This window comes from Octopus bimaculoides, chromosome 19 (assembly GCF_046866305.1).
Source record: "Octopus bimaculoides isolate indiv1 chromosome 19, ASM4686630v1, whole genome shotgun sequence".
In the NCBI taxonomy this organism is placed as follows: Eukaryota; Metazoa; Mollusca; class Cephalopoda; order Octopoda; family Octopodidae; genus Octopus; species Octopus bimaculoides.
The window spans coordinates 22381956-22401084 of record NC_142946.1 but is presented as its reverse complement, the minus strand read 5'-3'; the positions used below and the strand labels follow the sequence as shown (position 1 = coordinate 22401084).

Below are 19129 nucleotides of genomic sequence, written 5' to 3'. Positions count from 1 at the left end.
TCTAACTTTAACTTAGTGGTTATTGTGGGTAGATAGTTATTTATAATGTTCTTGCTTAATATTCCTATGTCCGATCTCATTGGGCATATGAGTCTTAGTGATGGCTGTGTCCAGAAATTTACTTTATGGTCCTTGAGTATAAATCTTGGTTCTCTTGGTACCAACGGTTCCGTCCTATCGGTCAGATAATACTTTTCCATTATTTCTTTAGTTTCTCTGTTAGCTTCCTTAAGTACTTTCCAGTTTGCTATTTTATAATTCTTCTCAATTTCCTTCTGCAGTAGGTTGTTGTAGTTCTGTTTAGTCAATTTATATATGTTCCCTGTTTTATCTGATTTTACTAGGACTTTATTGGTATTCTTTATTTCTCTGATGATTTCTTCTATGTATCTCATGTGTGTGTTTTTTCTCTGTGACATATTGAATTTGATGTTCTTTACAACTGACCATATCTCTTCCTCAAACTTATCCAGTCTATGGTTGTAAGGCGGATTATTCCTAGATTTAAAGATTTTTTTATATTTCGATCCTTTATCTGATGTGTTTTCTTGTTTTCCTTTGTTATCCCAGAAGTGTGCTCTCCAACGAATTCTATTTATGAAAGAATGCGTCTTATGGATAAGCTGCTCCATGTAGATTTTCTTTGGTGGGATAGGTATATCTTTCATGGATATATCAATGTTGAAAGTCTCCATTGGCAGCAGTTATTTATCTGTGTCTATTGATGACGAGAAAATATTATAATAATTTTCCCAGAGGATGTAGCAACCGTTACCAATATAGCATAAGAACTTACCTTAGGAGATCATTAATTAGATCCCTTAAGGGTCGTTCTCACAGTTTATATTTATATCATAAGGTTTTTAAACTTATATATATATATATATATATATATATATATATATGCACAAATACAAATATGCATATACATACAAACTTGCATACACAGATATGTGATGGAAAATGTATTCTTAGGAACATGCAGACAATGTTAATAAAATATTTCTGACTTGGATAATTTGTCAACAAGAACAAAGAGCTGTTGACAGTTTACCAAACCCGAAACAAAAACACTTGATTTCTAATATCTATTGTAAATCTCATCAATGAAACTGTGGATTATAAAACTTTAATGATTCTAAATACAGACTAGAGAACAATATATATCTACAACTTTGAAATTAATCCCAGAGACTGCAAATGACAAATGACTAGCAATTGTGAGTAGTCAATGTTTTTGATTGATTCAGTTTATCAAGACACATTTAAAACAGGAGATAAGTCAGCTGCAGTAATATCATTTGCTATATTAGTCCACTTTTTCTATACCATACATACATGAAAAACATGCTACAAACTTAGTTGAAATCCTTCAATAACTTTCTTTGGAAAGTTTTTTGTATGTAAATATATAAAATAAGAAAATTGCCTCTCTACCTAAACCTGGCACAGAAATCTCAATTTGCTTTAGTTTTTTTTTTGGGGGGGGGGCTTTAATTTTGTATTTTGTTTTTTAATACAGTTGTAATATGTATTACATCATAAATTACATTGTTTTGAAAACAGCACTTTTAATATTTCATTAATAGAAAGTGAATTTAGGCATGAATTCAGTAAAATTTGTTGAAATAATAAAAAAAAATTTCATTTATTTAATATCATGTTTTGTGAACAACAGCACTGTTGGTTACCGGTTTGCAACAGACCAATCAATAGTCCATTGTATTTATGGTAGTGAGAGTGGCAAGGGACTGTTTGTGTAACTCAAGCAGAACAAATATCACAAGGAATTTTAAAAGCACTGGTTTATTTTTTCTTTGTTTTTTTGGGGGGGGGGGGGATGTCTATACCTTTTGATATTATACATTGCTGAAAGATATACACATATATACTAAATACACATTAACTAAGGGCTCCTACACGGTTTCCATTTGTAAAGGTCCACTCAAACAACATTTGTCATATTGGTCAACCTGAGGTTATAATAGAAGATAATTTGTGTAAGGTCAAGACTGGATTTTTGCCAAGTTTGGTAAGAGCTTTACCTCAGAGAAGTCTAAAGATTGGAGTTAAAAATTACAAAATATATTCACAACAATCAAATAGATAATTTGTCATTTTTTTTTTTTTTTTTTACTGGTTTAAATTTTTTTTAATCCAATAGAGTTATTTTAAAGTTGTTGATTTGTTGGGCCCTTTTTAGGTTTAAAAATTTAACTGAACCCCTCTGACAAAGATGCAGAGTGCTGCACTGTGGATAAAAACTAGAATGACTTGCTTGCAAAGTGAACTTCTCAACTACAAGGCCATATCTGCTTCCTTGGCAAACAAATGATAGAAAGCTACTTACAGAAAACTTAATTAAAAATAATAAACATTGGCATGATATCACAAATTTTAAAGGAAGGACAACCCTAATACTTAACTAGTACTTATTCTATCAATCTCAGAAAGATGAAAAGTATAGCTGACTCCAATAAAATTTGAACTCAGAATGTAGAAATATGAACAAAAACAGCTGGCACAATTGTTAACACACTGAGCTTAGTGGCAATTTGTCTGTCTTTATGTTCTGAATTCAAATTCTGCTGAAGTCAGCTAACTTACATCTTTTGGGATCAATGAAATAAGTACTAGTTGAATACTGGATCAATGTAATAAACTAATACCTGCCCCCACCCACCAAAAATTTTGGGTCTTGTGTCTATAGAAATTATTATCATTATTATTATTAAGAGCAGCAAGCTGGCAGAATCAGTAGCATGCCAGACAAAATACTTAGTGGCATTTCTTCAAACTTTACATTCTGCATTCATATTCTGCTGATGCTAACTTTGCCTTTTATTCTTTTGGAGTTGATAAAATACGTACCAGTTGAGTAGTGTGGTCTATGTAATTAACTAACCCTTCCCCACAAAACATTACAGGCTATGTGCCTATAGTAAATAAAATTATTATTATTATTATTATTATCATCATTATTATTATCATTATTATTATTGTTGTTGTTGTTGTTGTTATTGTTACTGTTTTTATTATTATGATGATGATGATGAACAAGTAGTATAAGAAAAAAAAAGAATACTTAGTATACCAGAGAAAATTCATTAAGTTAAATACAAAAATTTCCTAATAAAAATGTTTTTAAGCCATTTTAATTTTCCTCCAATATTTACAACAAACCATGAAAGAAATTATGACGAAAACCAAAGAAAGTTTAAAACAAAAACCAGTTTCCAAACTAAAGTAAATTTAAAGCTACTAATTAAATAGATGATAATTAGAAGTCACTGAAATTAGGTGTAAATTTTAATTAAGCATTAAAATGTTTACAACTTTAAAAAAGAAATGAAAATTTAGAATAATTGAATATTCATAAAATAAACAAACCACTTATACAAGTATAAAACTTTAGAAATTAGTTTTTGTTTAAATTAGGCTGAAATTATACTCTACAGAAATTAATTGAAAACTATTTTCTAAATGGGTTTATGAAAATATATTTTACTACAGCATATACCTATTGATAAATTTAGGCAAAGACTGCTCTGAAAGTGTTTAGTGACAATACAAATATATTAATATTTAAAGACTGCAACTGTTTATCAACATAATAAAAACTATTTGATGGCAATTGAATAATGAAAATCAACAATCAGATATCGTTATTAAAAACTAATTAGCCTAGACATCCCATCAAACATAAGTTCATACAAACAGGTCTCAGTAAAACAGAATAACCATTCCACCAGATAACTAAATATGCAGTTGTAGATTATATTCCAGAGCTGATGTACACCAAACAAGTTATTTTAAATTTGTTAGGTGTTATTTGATTTATCAGATTAGGTTAATCATTTATTGATAAAAACATGGGCATGTCACCTTTATTTTGGGCATGCTGTTCTAAAAATTAGAACATATCTCCATGTATAAGATGGTCAAGGTAGAAAAAGAAGTGCATACACATTTACTTCAAAGAAATAGATCTTGATCATGAAAAATGGTTATCTTTTATTGCAAATTTAATATTCTTAACTCATATGTTACATGCTGATTCCTAGATAACCTCCATTTATCACTATTTCACATACATGCAAACATACATGAAATTGGATTAGCTGTAAAAATTGCCTGAATTTAAATTTTAGTACTAAAATTTCAAAGCTGCAACAATCCATAAAATATTTTTCACAGATATAGTTAGGAAATATGTCCCAACCAGAGATGTCAAAAGAACTCAACTGTTCATATCAACTTACTGGCAATACACTGTTCCACACACACACACACACACACAATGAAATATAATGCATTACTAGTGACACAATGACCCAGTCTAGTCAGCAGTAAATAGATACCAATTCACTGCTGTAATAGGCAGGAGCAATATATCAGCAATATGGCTCAAGGCATCATTTTGTAGAGCAAATATAAATACAATATGGTCTTATATATGTCATATAGTGGAATAGGTTTACTGAGATTACTCAAGAAATTATCACGTTTATTTATAATATGCATTGTCTATTAAAGGAAATAAAATCAAATACATTTTACCTTCACTCTTTCTCTACTACCAATCATGCCTTCTCACTCAAACTACTTCTATAGTCCATCACTTGTTCTAACATTCTTGCCCTTAATCTTGCTGCCATCATACTCTTGCTCCTTTAACCCACCCATTCAGCTCTTCTGTCATATCTAAAATACATGCACAGAGAGAAATCTAAATTGGTGTCAGACAAGTGCTTAGTTTCACTTAAATAAAGGAAAAATAATGTATTTAAAAATTTGTTGTCTCCTTTGTTTTACATCTAAGCAATATGAAGTTAACTTTAAAGAATTGTCATAGCTGATTTTTTTTTTTTTTTTTTATTTAAAGGCATGTAAACTGAATTTTATTACTCAAAATAAACCCTAGAAAACAAATTACTTTTGGCACAAAATATGTAACTAAAACTATGATTATTGTTAAGACTGTAGTTTCAAGGATAAAACAGAATTTTTATGGGAATTTTTATCATTGTTAAAGATAAAAATCAATGCAACCAAGATTAATAACTTACCTAATGTGAAAACTCAAAAATAATTTTCTTTGTAAATTCAGTCAATTTGAATAGCAAAGCAAGCTCTACTTATATGGTTCATAGTTTAAAGTCTATTATTGCAAATGTAGAAGAAAGCTACCTTTGTTGATAATGTAAATATCTTAGAAGGAACAGATAAATAATAGGATACAGGCTATAAGTAATTAGTATTTAGATACTTTAAAATACTTGATAAATATCATAGCCCAAAATATAATGGGATACACACAACTCATTGGAGAGAGAGAGAGAGAGACTGTGTGGTGTGTGTGTGTGTGTGTGTGTGTGTGTGTGTGTGTGTGTGTGTGTGTGTGTGTGTGTGTGTGTGTGTGTGTGTGTGTGTGTGTGTGTGTGTGTGTGTGTGTGTGCTTAACCCTTTTGATATCAACCTGCCTGGGACCAACCCTGGTTCTATGATACAAACTCCCTGTTTTAGAATGATCTAAATTAAAAACTTCAATCAAAATTTCTTGTTAATTTCTATTCCTAACACCAGCTTAAATATGACTAAGCTTTCTTACAAAATTCTTCATTATTTTCAAAACTAATTGAAATAAAGACAGTGTGTTTCAACAAAAATATGGTAACAAAAGGGTTAAGGGAGATAGTGAATGTAGAAAAGAGTGCTAGTTAACTATTTACATCTATTTACCATAATTTTGCAGGTTTGGATATTTACAAATTGTTGAACCAAATGTTAGTGTTTGATATTTTAGTATATATTTGTATTTCCTATGAAGTTACACTCTTGCTCAACAGTGAGATGCAAGTATTATTTATTATTACATAATGTAATATATCATGCCTCTTGTGATTAAATTTATTTCATGCAGAGAAGTTTAAGTTGAAATAGATTCAAGGGTGAAAATGAGATTTCAGATGGATACAGGCCTTTCTCATGGTCATTAGTAATCCAAGTCTAACAGATACACACAATAATCAAAACCAGAACATGGACTTGGCTTTTAGGATCTTACCTCTTTCTCACTAATATTACTGATGATAATCTTCAGTCTAAATATAAAAACAAAATCTATTACTTCAAATGTTCTTTTACAGAAAAAAAAACGTTTTTAACTTCAGTATATTCTATTTAAATAAGAATTCAACTCTTTAACATTCATCTTACTCTGTCAAATGTAATGCTTATTTATTCACAATGTTTTGAATTAATTATGCATTATCTTCTGGTTTGAAGATTTTGATGAAATAACTTTATTTTCACAATGATATTGTAGGGTAGGCCAGGTCTAGCTAGCTTGAACATAAATCAAGTGGAATATTTTGGCAGGTTTAAATGTTAAAAGGTTAATAGAGAAGTGAATTAATACAAAGAGCTAATTATTTACAAAACAAGTTTTATCTCAATGGCAGAATACATCTTCAAAAAGGATAAATATTCAACTTTACAGAATGGATATGGTAGACAATGTAACTCTGGATTGAAAGAATCCTTGTGTGGATACAGATGACAAATGTCATTTTGGATTATTTACTTTTTATGCTAGAGAATAATATAGGAGGATGAATTAGATTGCTTTTTAAAATGATAGTCTTTACAGACAAATTATTTTTATCAAGTTTCTTGTAAGGGATGTCTTTTCTAATGTTAACCATTTAAACATGAAATGGTAGATATGAGAAAAGGAATGGCACAAAGTTTAGTGAAATTACAGGAAAATATTATGTTTTTTTATCATAATCTAACATTCATTATCAGCTTAAATGTATTAATCTAGACACATGGAGATCTAATGGCTAGATAATCTGATCAAACAGATTATCTGTTTGTTTCAGGAAAATAGAAATCATCATTATTGGATGATCATATCAACAGCTGTAACAAGTAAAACAGAATGAGTTGCCTAACATACAAGGCTGATGTTGAAACTCTGTGCTGACTAAAATTTCATATACCTGATGGTTGAATAGTACAATATGTCAGAGGTTTCTATAGTTTAATGAACTCAGAACAGATGGTGTCGTATAAAAGATCAAATTCAGAAGTTAGCAGAATGGTGTATCAATTTTAAGGACACAACAAGCCAAAGATTCCCAATAGCATATTTCCCTTAAGCAAGAAGCATAAGGAAGCCTGCAATAGTTGAAGAAACAAATGAAATGAAGTACAAAGGAAGACAAAGAAAAATAGCAATTATTAGAGTTTCAAGCTAAAGTTAAATGATTAATACAAATAAAGAGTTGCAATACTCAGAGTAATAAAATATCCTGCACAGAGAGACATTATGAATGACAAAAATTGCAACAGAATGAAAGATATATAACAAACAGCTAAGCAACATTTGGAGTACTTTCAATTTATGTTAAATCAGCAAGGACTCCTAGATCAATGTCTTAAGAACTGTGACATGCAGAATAATAGACTGAAGCCTATATGTGAAAAATCAAATTTGTTATACTGTGAATGAAAAACCACAAGTAAATACAGAACTCAAAGTATTGCATGAATGGTTTCTACATTCAAAGTTTTTTTATGATATAGCAAAATGCATAAATTAATTCAAGGTTTGCATCTTAAAAAGGCCAAAACAGGGGACATGAAGTATGTTGCAACTACATGAGAATCATTGTTACTTCATGCAGCAAAATAAATATTTTCTAATAACTTGCTCAATGAAACCAACAAGTATTTAGCAGATTGTAATCAGTCAAAAATATAGACTTAAGAAAGACAGTTTTGTATTAATCAGATATGTACCATGAGAAATATAATGAAGAGTCAGTAACACAGATTCATGACTGATAATTATTGATGTGGTTATCAGTCCATTGAGTTAACCAGGTTTTATCATACTGTTCAAAGCCAGTTTATTAACACTATCGGTTTGCTCATTGACTAGAGCTCTGACTGTCTCACCACATCAACCTGGATACTACTGTCTGGAGTCCTGGGCCTCATAGGGCAGGTTACCCAGTTTCCATAGCATATAAGGGATGAAAATCATAAGATTCCCTCTGAACAGGATGCCAGTCCATTGCTGGGTTACTCGTTTAGAGTCGTGTGGACACAAGAACACAAAACACTGCCTGATCTAGGAATCAAATAGAATCTTGCAATTGTGAATGCAACTACTAGGCCACATGACTTCACAACAGTGTCATCAAATCTTCACTTTTACTGATTTTAGCTATTTAATGTTGATAAGCTGGATCACCCACTTCAAAGCTACTGTCATTTATATGGTACTAGACTGGTACTTATTAATCTTGAAAGAATGCTTTCAGGTTTTGGTACAAGGCCAGCAATTTCAGGAGAGGGATAAGTCAATTAAATCGACTCCAGTGTTCAACTGGTACTTGTTTTATCGACCCCCAACATGATGAAAAGCAAAGTCGACCTTGGCAGAATTTGAATTCAGAACATAAAGACAGACAAAATGTCGCTAATCATTTTGCCCAACATGCTAACAATTCTGCCACCTTGAAAACCAAAATCAACCACAAAGGAATTTCACCATATAATATATGCACCAATTCTGTAATTCAGCCATCCATTGCTACTACACATCTATGGTTTTCATTTGTATTAACAAACCTTAACAAAGGAGATATTTTGTTCTTTAATAAATTATTTACTAACAAAATATCAAGATACAGGCATTACAATCACATGGTTCTCATTTCAGTCTTAATATGTGATATCTTGAGCAAGTATCTTTCACATAATAGCTTTACCAATGCCCTGTAATGGAATTTAGTAGATGGAAACTATGTGGAATGTCATTGGATAATATACATACATATATATACATAGTCTAAGGTCCTGATAGAGTGTAAAGTTAGGTTATTTCCAGAAAAGCACTTGACCCAAATACTGGGTTATCAACACTGTCGGGTTTCAGGCCAATGCCAGAATTCCTCAGGTGTAGAAAATCCAAGTTTCACAACGATCATACCATAAAGTGGATTTGGTGAAGAGTAAATAATCCAAAAGATAAAAAGAAGACAAAGAAAATTCTTTGACACAGCTTTAAAACTGCAAACATTACGTAAATTTTCACTTTAGATTTTTGCATAAACTAGTGTTTCAAATCAAGTGGATACAGAAACAATTGTAACAAATCATTAAAGATGTGTTAAAGAATTTTCTTTGTCTTCTTATTTAGTATATATGTATATGTCCCACCCATGCCAACATGGAAGGCAGGCATTAAACAATGATGATGATATACATATCTCACCAATATAACTGGATAAAAGATGCAAACATCAAAGGAACAAAAAAATACCAATACTTTCAAATAGTTATACCATATACAGTATTTGTTCTGCTTGAGTAGCAAAGGCAGTCACTCATTAATCTTACTGACAATGCAGTGAATTAGGTATAAATAAATAAGACTTTCTTTGCTGTGTATCTTGAGTACATTCTTGATTTACTTTTTGAAATCATATGGTGGAATAAAAGCTACAAAAACAGAAGCACTGAAAGACATTGAATTTGATAAAAAGGAAGAAATGTTTCACATTGAATAAATCAAAATAAAAATTCCTTTAAAAAACTTGTTAATAAAAATGTTAATTTGCACTTTATATTTATTTACTGAAATGATTGAAGAGTCCACTAATGGAGACTTAACAATGATGACTTAAGAGAAAAATTAAGTGCAAAGATATCTATATTGTACAGCCCTTTTCACCAGTTTGATAGTACTTCTTGTGTTCTTTCAACCACTCTTTATCTAATGAAACAGATGGTTACTCTGATACAAAGAGAGAGAGAGAAAGAGAGAGTGTTGTGTGTGTGTGTGTGTGTGTGTGTGTGTGTGTGTGTGTGTGTGTGTGTGTGTGTGTGAACAGCTTCTCCTTCAAACATATTGAAGACACAAATGTGTTCAAGTTTAATCTTTTATACGGAAGATATTTTTTTTATGTTACATTATTTTTCCTTTATATTTATCATGGAACAGTAATGTTTCTTAGTTCATTAGCATTTCAAAATTTTTTCAGCTGTATCTTTTCAATAAAAGGATATTGGCACATTGTTGTTGCATTTTGTAATAGGCAGCAAGGGATTATGAGAATGATGCAATTCATAAAATCACCATTGCCAAATTTAAAAACTGTTTAACCATTAATTCCTCATTACTTTTAGTTTACTTCATGTGTGGTGTTTGTCGTTATTTTTATTTTGTATTTTGCTAGTAATAAAGCTTCCACAGTTAATCTAACATTTTGTGGAATTGTAAAGAAAATAACAGCGTGATCAACTATTTAGCTTTCTTTCTTTTTTTTTTTTTCCTGATCAGCATTATAACATGCTGTAATAAATGCATTATTAACTGATGAGAAAGTTTTGTACTTGTGTTATATATATATATGGAAGCTGAGAATGTGGGTATGCATGAGTCTGAACAAACCCAACATTATACAATAAGAGGTTCTAACCCTATTGCATGGAGGCAATATGGAATCTGCAAGCTGCACCAAAGACAACCCATCCTGGGGGGCAGTAACTGAGTAAAAATTGATACAGTCTAGACAGGACTCCTTAGTGTTGCTGCAGACAACCTCTAGTGCTGGCAGCACAATAAAATGCACCCAGACCATCAGTAAAGTGGTTGGCAATAAGAAGGGAATTGAGCCATAAAAACTATGCCATAAAAAAACAGAAATGTGAACTCCACAAGCCACAGTGAAGGCAACCCATCTAAGAGATAATAATTCTGAATAAAAACTGATACAGGGTAGAGGGTCTCTTTAGTCCTGCCACAGACAACTCCTCCAGTGCCAGTGGCACAATAAAATACACCCGTTCATGTTGTAAAGTGATTTGGGATAGGAAGGAAATCCAGCCATAAAAATCGTGCCAAAAAACATGACATACAAAACAACAAGGCTCAGTGGTTTTATCTGTTGCTGTTTGTGCTAGATGACAAAAGACTGTGGACCCATCCAACCCATACCAGTATGGAAAAACGGACGTAAAATGAAGATTTTTTTTTTCTTTTTTTGAAGCTGAGGCTTCACTCATTACTCTGAATTTCTCATACACCTGTACAAATGCAGGTTCAATTACACTGCTTAATGAAAAGAAATGTCAACTTTATAGCAATGATTTGCAAAATAATTGTGAGTGGTTTTAGGAAGTTCAAATTTTGGAAAGATAGTTACTTTATACAAATCACTGTTTGTCACCAGCAGTAAGGAATCTAATGAAAAAGTAAAATACTTTCAAGTAATGCATTTCCTTTCATTGTCTACACATGCATACACACACATACATACCCATACAGATAGGAAAAAAACAGACTGGTAGATATTTTTTAAGTAACACATGTGCATAAGAAATCTTTTGGGAAATTGATCCAACCTGGCTGGATCATCACATCACAACATTACATTTTTAGGGTGGCAGGGAAAGCATTTCTTTAATTAGAAATTGGATTTTCTTTTACAATAAAATTTGCTACAATAAGAACTTAACAGCGTGAATTCTAAAAACAAACAAATTAGACAATATAATGCCAACGATACTAATACAATAAAATAACAACAAAAGTGTTGTAAGAAATTATTTAAACAAAGCTAAAATTTAGAAGAGTGTCAAATTGAATTGAAAAAAATATGTAACAAATTTAAGGAATTATAATTCAGATCTCTTAAATCTAGTAAAAACAAGATATTTTTAAATAAAGTAAAATTTATAATGCACTCCAAAAGCAACTGAGTATTTAAAATTACTTATGCAAAACACAGATTGGTGTATATAAATTAAAAATTATTAGGCATTAAACAAAATTTTATGACTTTCCACAAACATCTCAAAAGGCCACTTCATCATTAAAAAATAGAAACAAGTATCTTTTCTTTCTATTTAATAATATTTTTATGGGTTTATTTTTTTCTTGTATATTCCCCCCTCCCTCAGAAATTCCCAAGAATTCACAAGTTGTTTGTCTCAATAAAAAATAAATGCTGAGCAGAGATAAAATTTTCTAACCATCTTGCTCTATCTAGCTCTTTTTTGTTTCAGTGGCAGGTTCTGCTGGGCTTTCTTGTGATTCATTATGCGTGTCTCTGTCATAGTTAAAGAACAGTAGTGGAAACATTCCTATCAAGCATCCAACTGTAATGCCAATCACTTTGCCCTAAAAATGAAAATAAAAGAGATTCAGTTAAAATCTCAAGGAACACATTCAGACTTAAATCTTAATCTGCTTTTTAAAACGACTCAGTAACATAATGATATTAAAACAATAGTTACCAAATTAGCAATCCAACGTGTTTTTCTCATATCCACTTGTTGAGGGGTTAAAGTGGGCATGTGAAAACCAACCTTAACAGCCAATACTTCAACATACCAAGCAGACCTGTAAAATAATTACTTGCATTTTCAATATAAAGTAATAAAAGATTTACAAATACAACCAACCTAAACATTAGTGGGGAAAGAATTACAAAAAAGTGAAGCAAAATGATGAGATTTGAGGAAATCATTTCTTGAAAATAATTATAGGGTATCTATTACAGCCTTATTTTATTGGGGAAAACTATTTCAGTAACCAGCAAGTGAATAAAAGAGAAAGTTTGAATTAATAGAGTATGCTTGAAACAAAATCTAGAAGACCCCTAGCTACTTCTTTAGGCATACTTATAGATAAAGAATAAACCTAAATGAAGACTTGCAAGTTATTGGCAAAAATTTCAATTTCACAAACAATAATTGAGTTTGACCACATGGATACTTTTTCTTTAAACTAATTTTTTTATTTGCTCTTGAAATAAAATCCATAGTGTGTGTGTGTGTGTGTGTGTGTGTGTGTGTGTGTGTGTGTGTGTGTGTGTGTGCGCGCGTGGGAGAGAGAGAGAGAGAGAGAGAGAGAGAGATCTTATTTACTGTGTTCAAAGTTGTTAACTATTCTGATCTTGGCCAGCGGGCTGAGAGAAATATGTAGTTTTTTGTGCTGTTGAAATTTATCCAAGTTTCTAACAGGGTGAAATTGCAAAGGGTAGCCCAATATGGTAGTCACACTTTACTATTCCTATAACTGTGAAATTCTCTACCGTGGAGTAGCCTTAATGTAGGAGATGCATGTACGTTGTTGATTAAGAATTGTCATGGTGGAAATACAAACCTCTAATTTTTAACTCATCTATTAGGGAAATAAACACAATTAGATTCATTAAGGATACAGATATCTTGTACCTGCTATTAGTGTTGCACATTGATATCTTAATTATCTCCTCCTGCTTCTTTTCCATTAAAACACAATGTTTAAATTTCATTTACAGTTAAATGTATAATTATATGCTTACCCAATTCCTGCAACATCTGAAACCATGTTCCCAAGACCTGCAGCAGCCATTGTAGAGATACCAAGTAAGGAACCAAAAGTTGCATCAATATATTCTCCCTAAAGACAGAATTTTAAAATGTGTTATAAATGTTGTTTTATAATGAAAGAAATAACAAGAAAAATATTTATCACTAGTCATGAAGTCTAAGATTTATAGTAGAATGGAAGTGAAGTAGTGATGTTCATTACTTTCACAAAATCTTTAGTCATATAAGTGAAAGAAATTGGAAAAAATTACAAGCTGAAACCTAAGTTTCTAATTGCTGACAGCAAGCTGCAATATACCCTGCAGTTGTGATCACTAAATATTTAGAAATGTGTTGATTACTTTAAATATGAAGTTTGTCACATCTTGTAAAGGAAGGCGATTCATTTGAATTAACATCAATACTACACTGATATTTCTTTGTGTTGATCTGGAAAGTTGAAAGGCCAAGTTGACAACAGTGACATTTTAACTCAATGCAGAAGTGAAAAAATAAACACTAGTTGACAGAAAAACTGCAATATTTTAGCAAACCCAATCTTCTAGAATTCACAACAGATTAATCAATTATCATAGTTTTCCATCCTTTGACTACCAAGATATGACAACAATTATTTAACAGTAGCAAACAAAGCCAGTTAGTATGATCAAATATACATTCATTACAGTAGAGAAATTAATGAAATGAAATGTACATGATGGAGTTATAAATGTCAATTAATTGCTAAATGAACTATAATGTTTCCTAGAGAGACTAACATCTATGAAACACCTTTGGACATCAATGTATAGATCAAATGAATATTTAATCACTTAGACAAATAGCTCACAGTTGGAGGAAAGTCTACACATCAATCACCCAAGTGTGATGATGCCACCTGTTTTGAATTAAATGTATTTTGCCTAAAAGTATGATACAATGTCACTGTTTGAACTCCTGATCTAGTGTTCAAAAATTAATCCACTTAAATCCTCAGTAACAACTTAATTCATTAGAAAATAATTCATTAATAAAAAAAATGTTTTTAAATATCTTAATTTCTGCCAGAGAATGAACACAATTTTTGTCTATGTATGTACATAGAGAAATAGACATTAAATCCATGGAGAGTATAAGATGAGATTTGGGAAAACAGACTAAGACAAAAGAATAATGTTCCGAATGCATTTAATCTATATAACATGTAAACATAAGCTAAGAGATAATTCGATTTAAATACATTTTTACAAAAACTAATATTTTCAAACTGATTCAAAACGAAATTTCTTAATCAAATAATTTATATCTCCAAATTTCCATATTTTTGTATATGCCTTATATATTTCTATTCCTGTTCTATAACCTCAGCTCAACTCTGTGCTATAATATGCAGGTAGTCAGTCAACTAAATTTGATTCACAAATCTACTTTCTTAGGGTACATACCATATCTCTGCCTGCTTGTGTTCCACATAGCATTCAGACACGTGCAGTGAAGCAGTGCAAACATATTGTATTTGCATTTACCCCACTGTCCAGTGTGTTTCTATATATTTGTAAGATTTTGTGGAAGTTACAGTATATAGATATTTAAAGATTAAATGAATTAACAGCTTGACAACCAAATGAAATGCACTGAGAAAAATTATATTTTAGAGCCTGAAAATTATTCAAAATCAACAAGTTCACATTTGAAAATGCTTATATTACATTGGTGTTTATATATAGATATATATGAACATTTATTTGAAAATAAACTTTTATTTATTAAAGAAAGCATTTTTAAAATTTATTTTGCAGTTTGTTTAACTCTTTTTTTAAAAAGTTAAAATAATCATGTCTGTATCATATACACCATTGAAAGCAAGTTTTCCTATATATCAGAGGCAACAAATTTCATCTTGGCAAGTTGCTGGCTATGAGTACACACCATCAATAAGGTGCAACTAAGCAAAAATGCATCAGGCGTTCTCACTAGCCACTGCTAGGATGATTTTTATCTCCCACCAATATATAGTGTTTTCAAGTACAGCATGTCCATAAGGGATGTTATCTCTAGCCAATATTGCAGTAACTCACCTTTCAACAATGTATTTATAATGAAGTATGATATGTAGAGGCTATTTTAAAATTAGTACAGTATAGTTTGTATAGAACAGATTTTGAAAAATTATTTTAGCTTGTGAAATGTCTATCTTCTGATGTCATTATGCCATCATTAATATTTTATTATATAGTATGCCAGATTGACATGTTAGGTCTTTCAGTCTTTAATTGTAGCTCAATATGAATATCCATTCATTTATACAATTGCTCACAGTGGTAAATATACACAAGTATATATTCCTTTACAAAAACACAATCAACTCTAGATGTATTTTGAAACAATTATTTTTTTAATTTTTATTAAGGCAAGTGACTTGATCTGAGATCATGTACTGAAACAAAAATAATTGTAGCATGGAAGATGTTTATAAGCCATTTAAGAATACTCAAAAAACCGTTAGGTTCACTTCAACATTTAAATTCAATTGGTGTCAAAATATTTTCTTTGCTTTCAAACCGCAATCTGTTCACTGCAATTGTATTTTTTTAAAAATATTTTTGTGATAAATTTGTGCCAAAGGATTTATGAGATAGAAAATTATTACTTTTCTGTTTTTTAACATGGACAGTAGCATAGATTAGAACATGATAGATTTGTATAAGAATACCATTTTCTAGAAACACTGCCTATCCTCTGCAACAGGTTAACGGACATTAATCCATTCTTCTAAATATTTTAATTGTTCTCAGTCACAGACATAATTCCAATTTATGCTTCCTTCATCATACTAAACCTTTCTTAATTCTTAATCAATACACTATTTGCATTAAATAATAAATGCATAACAGAGATTATATGTATTATTTCTAGCTATTTCATGTAATGGCTATCTAAATACAAATACCGTGTCTCAGAAATGACAAAGCAACATTAAATATTGTGGTTAATTTTTCGAGTTGGTATCAATTCAAGAAATAAGCTTTGATTTTTTTTTTTTTTTTTTTTTTTTTTTTACATTAGTCATAAGACTACATGATATGTTCTAATCAGTGCAGATTAAGAAGCTCACATTGCAAACATGTGGTTCCAAGTTCATTCCCACTGCAAAGTGTCTTGGGCAAGAGCCTTCCGCTATAGCCTCAGGCCAACTGATGCCTTGTGAGGGAATTTGGTAGACAGAAACTGTGTAGAAGCCTGTTTTGTGTGTGTGTGTGTGTGTGTGTGTGTTATTGTGCTTGTACTTGTCCCATGCCACAACTATCACTTGACAACATGAGACAACTGGTTTTGGTTTGTTTATATCTCTGTAACTTAACAGTTCAATAAAAGAAATTGATAGAATAAGCACTGGGTCAATCCACTGGAGTAAAATCCTTCAAGGTGGTGCCTCAGTATAGCTGTAGTTCAATGACTGAAACAAGTAATAAAAAAAAAAAAAAGATCAATCTCACAACAGTTAATGAAGATAGTTTTCCAACCAGTATGACTACACAAATTAAAGATTGAATAGCATTAAAATGAAGTGGTTTTAGAAAGATAAATCTTAATAGGATATTTCCTATAAATATTTACCTTGGAGAAAAATATTTAATATCTAAATACATTAAATTTTCAAAATAATATTTTTGTTTTTAGTGTTAATTGAAAAAGAAAAGAAAAAATTATGAAAAATATATCTATCTTTATATTTTTGCAATACATTCTTTGAATTTTGATCAATATATATATAAAATGTAATAACCTATGATGGTGTCACTATAGTAGACAAAATACTTTTAATGTACTTAAGATGTATTTATTAGCTGAAACTTTTTAAAGTCATTTTTACAGATTTCCGATAGTAATTACAGGCAGCACTGAAAGTTATGTTTCGTATACAAATACATCTGTGTAAAAAATGCAAATGAAGATAGAAAAATAGGTGATGGGCATATATGCATATTTCAAGAGTTCTTGTTTCTTCTTCTGCACCACATCCACCCCATTAACCATCCATGATGATTGCTTAAATAGCTACCAAATATAGAGGTGTAACACAATTGGATAGACCAATTTTATACAATATACACATTCTTGGTAACTGATATCATTATCATCATTATTGTTTAACGTCCGCTTTCCATGCTGGCATGGGTTGGACGGTTTGACTGAGGACTGACAAGCCAGGAGGCTACACCAGGTTCCAATCTGATTCGGTAAGGTTATTACAGCTGGATGACCTTCCTAATGCTAACACTCCGAGAGTGTAGCCAGTGCTTTTTACGTGCCACCAGCACAGGTGCCAGTTAGGAGGAACTAGCATCAGTCACACTCGAATGGTGCTTTCTATGTGCCAATCAGACAGCACTGGTATCAGACACACTCAAATGGTGCATTTTACGTGCCACTGGCACAGATGCCAGTGAGGCAGCACTGGCATCAACCACAATTACGATTTCCCACAGTTCAACAGGTCTTCACAAGCCCGACAATTGAAGGGTGTTTTTAAATGGGCCAGTTATGCAACACTGGCATCAGCCATGACTACGATCTCACTTGGCTTGCCAGGTGTTCTCAAGCACAACATATCTCAGTCACTTGTCATTGCCTCTGTGAGGTCCAACATTCGAAGGTCATGCTTCACCCATGTCTTCCTGGGTCTTCCCATGTCATCCCATGTCTTCCTGGGTCTACCTCCACCTTCGGTTCCCTCCACTGTCCTCATCCATACAAAACACATTACCATACCAACACAGTTGTCTCTCTTGCACACCACATCTGATGCTTCTTAGGCCACTTACATTCTGTCGTGTATGCACACTGACATTACACATCCAGCGGAGCATACTAGCTTCATTTCTTTCAAGCCTAAGCATGTCCTCAGCAGTCACAACCCATGTTTCACTGCCATGTAGCATGACTGTTCACACACCGGCATCATACAGTCTACCTTTCACTGAATGAGAGGCCCTTTATTATCAGCAGAGGTAGGAGCTCTCTGAACTTTGCCCAGGTTATTCTTATTCTAGCAGCTACACTTTCAGCGCACCCTCCCATGCTACTGACTTGGTCACCTAGGTAATGGAAGCTATCAACTACTTTTAGTTTTTCCCCCTGGCATGTGATGGAATATGCTTTCTGTACATCTTTGGTGTTTATTACACCTGTGCATTGCCACACACAAAAACTTATCTTTCAGTTAACCTTCCTTTGATATTGCTGCACCTCTTATGTGTTCATAGCTTACACCGGGTACATCTTATGGAGCTTCTAACTATGCCTTTTCTACTGATTGATCAGAGCCATCTACCTGAAGGTATTTGTGATTTGTCTTCCTTCCTACTTACTAAGACTTTGGTTTTTGCTAGGTTAACTCTAAGGACCTTCAGTTCTAGACCTTGCTTCCACACCTAGTAGGGACACCTTGTTTTGTTATGAAACCATAATATGCACCAGGTATATTAAAGGCTTGTAAGTCAATAACTGTGCCCCATCTGTGTTAGCAGTGGGATTAAACTACTTTTAAAAATTATTTCTACCTATTTTTTTTATCTATTGATCGCCCTGTTTACATACACAAATTCATATGAGAAATGTCAAAACTTTCAGTGCTGGTGATAATTTCTATAGAAAATCTATAGAAATAACTTTGAAAAGTGATTTGATCACACTGCTAACACAGGTGGAGGACAGTGTTAACTTATAAGCCTTTAATATACTTTATGAT

General features: G+C 31.8%; 1 protein-coding gene across 3 annotated transcripts in view; it reads right to left on the bottom strand.

Annotated features, from left to right (window-relative positions):
* LOC106871647 (transmembrane protein 65) overlaps positions 1–19129 on the bottom strand; it is a 137654-nt gene that overhangs the window by 6834 nt on the left and 111691 nt on the right. The window contains exons 4-7 of one of the 3 annotated variants that reach the window (XR_001409685.3): positions 13371–13468; positions 12319–12424; positions 12055–12202; positions 6068–6104 (exon numbers count right to left, since the gene is read on the bottom strand). Coding sequence is in view for 2 of the 3 variants with exons in the window: in XM_014918219.3 (XP_014773705.1) it covers positions 12068–12202; positions 12319–12424; positions 13371–13468 (339 nt within the window). In the remaining variant the exon portion in view is untranslated. Of the gene's footprint in view, positions 1–6067; positions 6105–10330; positions 12203–12318; positions 12425–13370; positions 13469–19129 lie in introns of those variants that run through there. The other 2 variants (XM_014918219.3, XM_089366609.1) reach the window with 2 other exon arrangements.